Consider the following 7,500-nt stretch of genomic DNA (forward strand, 5'->3'; position numbering starts at 1 on the left):
CACTGCGTTTGTGTGTATGATGCAAGGGAGATGATTGGAATCGCTTAGTAGTGCGTGTGTGCTGTGTGTTGGTAACTTTGTAGTTTAACTGTGGAAATTCAATGCTTATGTCTAGCTATGTACTTTAACTTTCTAAATTAACTTAACGTTTATTAGTTACAGCGTATTAAACGGTTATATTAGTAAATGATTACATAATTTTCAAAGTACTATAATCTTGATTAATACGCAAAATTGCTATAGAAAACTAAATAGTGAAAAACTTTAAAGAACGTAAAATGGAAATAATTATTGCTCGTTAACAACTTATATTTGTGAGAATGTATGCATATATGTGTATTTATATATATATATCTATATATATATATGAGATATGCGTGTATATGTTTATATGTATATGTGTGTTTGTATGTATATACGTGTGTCTATAAACACATACAAGATATGTGGGTGCACGTACAAACACACACACATACACACAGCGATACACCTGTCTTTAACTATACACCTATCTCATCGATAGGTGTATATTCTCATTTACAAATAACTGTTTATTTCTTCCTGTAAAACTTCATCGATAAATAATTAAGCATTTGTAAAAAACTTTTCCCTTCAGTAACATCTTTTCTCATTCACTTCTCTCTCAGTTCTAGTATTTTAATTACTTTGCTGTCCCATTCTAATTTGGATGAGTAGATACATGACTTTACGCCGAATTCTGAATTAATCACCCCCAGATAATCCCTCGTAACTTTTTTTTGGGGGGGGGGGGCAATTTTCAGAAACTTTTTTGCGAATTTTTGTTCTACAGGAATTTTTCGGATTATTTTTTGTATTCTTTTGTCTGTTTCTGTCATTTTGACTACGGCCATGCTGGAGCACCACTTTAAGGGATTTTAGTCGAACAAACTGACCCTAGTACCTATTCTATTGGTCCCTTTTGCTGAACTGCTACGTTATGGACACATAAACACACCGACATACATACATACATACATACATATATATATACATATATATATATATATATATATATACATATATATGCATACTGACACACACACACACACACACACACATATATATACACACATATATATGCATGCTCACACACACACACACACATATATTGATTAATTATAAAAGCACACATGCATACATATTTACAATTACGTTTGTGTGAATGTGTATGCAAAGCTATGTGTGTGTGAGCGCGTGCGCGCGTCTTTTAATGATCTTGACTGTATTAAATGAGATGCATTGATTACTTTATGAAGTTTGGCTACAAATGCGATGAAAGCCCAAGGGACAAGACTCTGATTGTGTCTGTGTCTGTATGCATACACACACACACACACACACACACACACACACACACACACACGTATATATATATATATATATATATATATATATATATATATATATATATATACATACGTACGTAGATCATCATCATCATGATGGGCACTAAATGATGATGACAGTTTGTATATGTATGGGTATATATGTTTGTGTGTGTGTGTGTGTTCATGTGGCCCTCCCTCCTCGCTTCCCCAAACACACCTCACATATAATTTCTGTCGTTGCTTAATGAATTGTTCAGACATACAGTGGAACCTGTTGTAATTATTCCTCATTTAAAAGGTCATCAGTTCAGAGAGGGACAAATGCCACCCCGCTACCATTAAGAAATAAAATAAAAAAAAAAAAAAAAAAAACACATCACACCACCATCACTGCCAACATTCATTCATCACCGCAGTCACCATCTTTCCTTCTCTTCGCACCACCTGGCCACTACCGCTACCACCAACACCACCACACCTCTCCCAATGTCGCTGCCCACCCCCTCACCGCAACCACCACTGCCATCGCCACCCACCAATACCATCGTTTACAGCAATCACATAATTAAACACCCCCACCCACTGCTACCATCAGCACCACATCCCGGCAGCCCTCACCACAACCGCACTACAACACTAACACTGTTGCTATCCGCTCTTCCACCCCACCGCCCCTGCGATTGCCATTTCTAACCATCATTATTTACTGGTGCTACCATTTATTATTGGTGGCACCAGTGCCAACAGCACCACCACCACCACCACCACCACTGTTATCCATGATTCTACACCACCACCACTACCACCACCAACACCACCTTCGTCAGTTCCCAATCATTAGTACCATAATAATCACTCAGCTATCAACACCACCACCACCACCTCTGCCACCACCCATGGCCATCGGTCTCTTCACCCTCTTGCTACCACTTTATGATCATCATCATCCCCCTGATACATCTACCCCCTCCCCCCCGCTTTAATCTTTAAATGCAACCAACCGCCTGTTCCATCTCTATCACCGTCATCATCATCATCGTCGTCGCCATCAATCACCATCAATCACCATCACCAGTCATCAGCACCGAAATCACCACCACCACCACCACCCCTGCCAACGTCACCATCAATACCCCAACGACATCGGCACACCACCACCAGCACAGCCACCACCACCATTGACACTACCGTTGCTACTAGCACCATCACCACTCTCATCACCACCACCACCACCACCACCACCACTACTGTCTGACCTGAGGCAAGAAAGAGAGAGAGGGAGAGAAAGAGAAAGAGAGAGAGAAAGTAATATTGATTCAATACAGAACTCCACTACCAAAGTTTGGCAGCAGATTAATAATGAAAACCTGCTCCTTTGACACACATTATTATTTCCTTTACAAGTTTCACCCCCACCCCCACCCCTCCCTCCTTTATACCCCCACCCCACCCCCACCCCCACCCCACCCTTTTCTATTTCATGTGAATCATGATGTCTTTCACACACTTTCTCTTCTTATTATTCATACTGTTGTAGAAGGCAGCGTGATGGCAGAACTGTTAGCACGCCGGACAATAATGTTTACTAGCATCCCGTCTTGTCTTTACATTGAGTTCAAATTCCCTTAGCTTCAGTTTTGCCTTTCATCCTTTCGGGGTTCATAAAATGCGTACCGATTGAACGCTGGGGTTTGATGTAATCAACTTATGTTTACCCCTGATATCATAAGCCTTGTACCAAAGTCTGAAAGCGTCATTCACACCGTGTAAGCCAATGACCTAGCAGTTCTGAGTTCAAATTCCACCAAGGTTGATTTTACCTTTCATCCTTTTGGGGTTCATAAAATAAGTACCAGTTGAACACTCGGATCGATGTAATCAACTTACCCTCATTCACACCTTGTAAGGCAATGAGCTGGTAGTTCTGGGTTCAAATTCCAAGGTCGGTTTTGCTTTTCATCCTTTTGGGGGTCGATAAAATTAGTACCAGTTGAATACTGGGGGTCGACGTAATTGACTTACCCTTACTCCCTGAAAGCATAAGCCTTGTACCAAAATCTGAAAGCCTCATTCACACCATATAAGGCAATGAGCTGGTAGTTCTGGGTTCAAATTTCACCAAGGTCGGTTTTGCCTTTCATCCATTCAGGGTCGATAAAATTAGTACCAGCTGAACATTGGGGTCAGTGTAATTGACTTACCCCTCCCCTCAAATCTGCTGGCATACATACAGGTGTATATGTTGTATTTACTCTTCTTGCTACTCTGAGTTTCTCAATTCATATATTTGTCTTTGTCACCAGAAAAGATACACCGATGTATATTTTTATGTGGCTTAAAGAATATATAATGTTTGCAAGTGGAAGAAGCTTTCATCAACAGCCAGTGATTAATCTCCTACTGAGGATGGAGTAACCACCCAGAAACCATGGTCAGTGAGTATCACGTAAGGCTGGAGATGGGAGCAATGACCTCCCTTGTAAACCCTATCCGGACACAAACTGTGTATTGATAGCCAGCTGGAAAAGATGTATTCCTGAGGCTTAAACAACAGTAATAACGTTCTTTATAGGACCACCACATTCTGTTGGAAAATAAAATTTACTTTATTTTATTTATTTTTGTTTAAATCACAAGACATATTGGTGAACCCAGAGCTGTGAATGAAGATACTTGCCTAAGGTGCCATGTTGTGGAATCCAACGAAAAACCATTGGATAGCAAAGCTAAAATTCTTAACATCGTGCTCAAACCTACACACAGACACACACACATGTATGCATACATTTACATGCATCTGGCATATAATTGGGGGGAAGGGGGTTCCCCCCTACTTTTCTGTTGGTACTTTGCCCCTTCTAGCAATTTATAATTTTTGATAATAAAGTAAATCTTAACTTTAAAGGTTAAAAAAAATTTCTAAAAAGATGGTGTACACGCATACACACGAAATATATATATATCTATATACATGCATATATATATACATACATATATATATATATATATATATATATATATATATACATACATACATACATATGTGTGTGTATGCATACATATATATACATATATATATATATATATATATATATATACAGGCATATATATATATATATGTTATATTTGTTTGTTTGTTTGTATTTATAATATCATATACTAATTCCAAATATTTCTTTTTTCAAAACTTAATTTAAGAGCATCATAAACAAGCTTTTATTGTATCTTCTTAGTTTACCAGTTCATCCTCGGTACGTACGCATGTGTGTAAGGTTTTAAAGCCAATCTAAACGTTGCAGCTGTATGTATGTCTGTGTTTATATATGTATATATATGTTTATGCTGTGTATTTTTGTATATGTATATATATATAAAGAAAGACAGTAAGAGAGACAAAAGGGAGAGACAGGGTATAATATGATTGTATATCTGCTGTGTTTGTGTATATGCAGACATATATATATATATATATATCCACATATATATGTATGTATATATATATGTATGTGTATATATATATTTTATAGCAGTGTATTTGTTAATGTATTTTATGTGTGCATATGAATAAAGTCAATTTGTGTGCAATGTTATATAAAACGAATATGGTTTAAGAAATCTGTGTGTGTGTGTGGAGTTTGTGTGTGTGGAGTTTGTGTGTGTGGGGGAGGATGGGGTTGTATGGTCATGTTTTGAAATTTTGGTAAAAATAACAGAAATAATTTCTATGCCTAAGAAAAACACACCACACTCGAACACACACGTTACATGAATATATACAAATATAAATAACGCACAAACACATCTACACACACATACACACACACAAGCGTAACACACAGACAGATGAATATCACAGACACATATGAATAAAGACACAAACACCACACACAAATAGATTTTTAGTAAAAAGGGGTCAAAAGAAAATGTTCCCATCAATACATTACCGATTTCTTAGGGGTCTAATTAAAATGCCATTTAATAAAACATTTTTTTTAAAATCTCAGTTTAGGCTTTTTAGAATTTTTAATTACATATACATATTACATGTGTGTGTGTGTGTGTGTGTGTGTGTGTGTAAGCACAAGAATTCTCCAAACTTATCTCCAGTAGGAAAAAGACTCAGATTTATTCAAAAAGACTATATAGACCAAACTACCAGATCCTTTCTACGATAGGCACAAAGCCTGAAATTCTTGGGCAGGGGGCTAGTTGATTACATCAACCCCCCAGTACTTGACTGGTATTTTATTTTATCAACTCCAAAACGATGGAAAGCAAAGTCAATCTTGGTGCAATTTGATCTCAGAACATGAAGACAGCATACTACTAAGCATTTTGTCCGGCTTCTTAACGGTTCTACCAAATAAGGAGGAGGAGGAGGGTTTCTGATTTAGACACAAGGCCAGCAATTCTGAAGGAATGGGTTTAGTCTCTACACTAAACCCTAGAACTCAACATCTTTATATTATCAACCCCAAAATGCTGACTGGCAAAGTTCATCTTGTGTGTGTGTTTGTGTGTGTGTAAAGAGATGATTAGTAGATTGGTAGGCACCAGTATATAAGTTACACTTTACTTCTTACTTTGATGTATTCACTTCATTTTATTTTTATTGTCTTTTTTTCTTTCATTTAATATATTTTTTTTTTTTTTTTTTTTTACTAATGTGATTTTCTATATTCTTCCAGGAATGGCTAAAGGGAAATTTTCACTACTAACCATGTCTTGGTGGATACTATGTGTTCAGACTGTACTAGTTTATGGTAAGTACCTTTTCTCTCTCTGCATGTACACATATATATATATTTCGAATTGGGGTAGTTTTGGTGAAGCATCATGTGATGTTATTTCAAAGAGATTTGTTGTGTAAGGCCAGAGCAACATGGGAAGATATAAAATAAACTAAAAAAGGAAAACAAAACAAAACAAAGTTGTATTATTACCTTATATTTCTATATTTGGGGGCTATGATCCCTTATAAGTTAACAACACCTGAAAAGGTGGCACCTAAAATGCTATGCCAAAACTGTAATCCATGCAGCCTCTACATCAACCATTATGGCCCAATTGTTCTCCACACGAAGATCAAACAATTCCTCGGAATTGCCATCAGGACCATGTTTTACCTGCTGTCATTAACAATGTTCCTGCACCATGATGATGATGATGATGAACATCATCATCATCATCACTAACTTCATTGTTGTCAATATCAAGGCGTCGAGCTGGCAGAATCGTTAGCACGCTGGACAAAATGCTTAGCGGTATTTCATCTGTCTTTACGTTCTGGGTTCAAATTCCGCCGAGGTCAACTTTACTTTTCATCCTTTCGGGATTGATAAATTAAGTACCAGTTGCATACTGGGGTTGATCTAATCAACTGGTCCCCTCCCCAATTTTCGGGCCTTGTGCTTAGAGTAGAAAAGAATATTATATCTTTAGCGGTAATTCATCTGTCTTTATGTTCTGAGTTCAAATTCCACCGAGACCAACTTTGCCTTTCATCCTTTCGGGGGTCGATAAATTAAGTACCAGTTGCGTACTGGGTTGATCTAATCGACTGGCCTTGTGCCTAGAGTACAAAACAATATCATCAGTAGTGGCAATAGCATCAACGGCATAAACATCATCATCACCATCATTATCCTCCTCATCATCATTATCATCACCGTTGTCGTCCTCATCTTTATAACCAGAATCTTCATCACCATTGTCATCATCGTCATCAACATCATCATCATTTGACAACCGTTTTTCCATGCTGTCATGGGTTGGACTGGTTCTACAGGCGCTGGTGAGTTACACAACTGCATCAAGCTCCAGTGTTCCTTTCAGCATGGTTTCTACCACTGGATTGCCCTTCCTAACTCCAACATGTGCCCCACCCCCCACCCACCCACCCCCATCTGGGTACATATTTTTGTCCTTTTGCTCTTCTTCCCCACTTTTTTTGTCGTTTGAAGAATCGGCAATGTGAAACGCAAAAGAAACGATTCCGGAGGCTCTGCTTTTTCAGTTCTCATTTGTAGATGACTTATTTTCACATGTAATAAAACTTCCTGCCCCATGCACCCAGAATCACACACACACACATGTATACAAATTATTTCATTCATGTAACTCCAGCCAAATCTGCTGAGTGCTACTTTCA

At 37.8% G+C, this 7,500-nt stretch overlaps 1 protein-coding gene across 6 annotated transcripts in view; it reads left to right on the plus strand.

Moving 5' to 3' along the window:
- The window catches only part of LOC106869009 (inactive tyrosine-protein kinase transmembrane receptor ROR1), a 390,499-nt gene that overhangs the window by 209,183 nt on the left and 173,816 nt on the right, over nucleotides 1–7,500 (plus strand). For all 6 annotated transcript variants that reach the window (XM_089342867.1, XM_089342866.1, XM_089342863.1 and 3 more), the window contains one exon: nucleotides 6,038–6,112. In XM_089342867.1, coding sequence (XP_089198993.1) covers nucleotides 6,040–6,112 — 73 coding nt within the window. In that variant the 5' untranslated portion in view covers nucleotides 6,038–6,039. The remainder of the gene's footprint in view (nucleotides 1–6,037; nucleotides 6,113–7,500) is intronic.

The sequence above is a fragment of the Octopus bimaculoides genome, chromosome 26, assembly GCF_046866305.1.
Source record: "Octopus bimaculoides isolate indiv1 chromosome 26, ASM4686630v1, whole genome shotgun sequence".
In the NCBI taxonomy this organism is placed as follows: domain Eukaryota; kingdom Metazoa; phylum Mollusca; class Cephalopoda; order Octopoda; family Octopodidae; genus Octopus; species Octopus bimaculoides.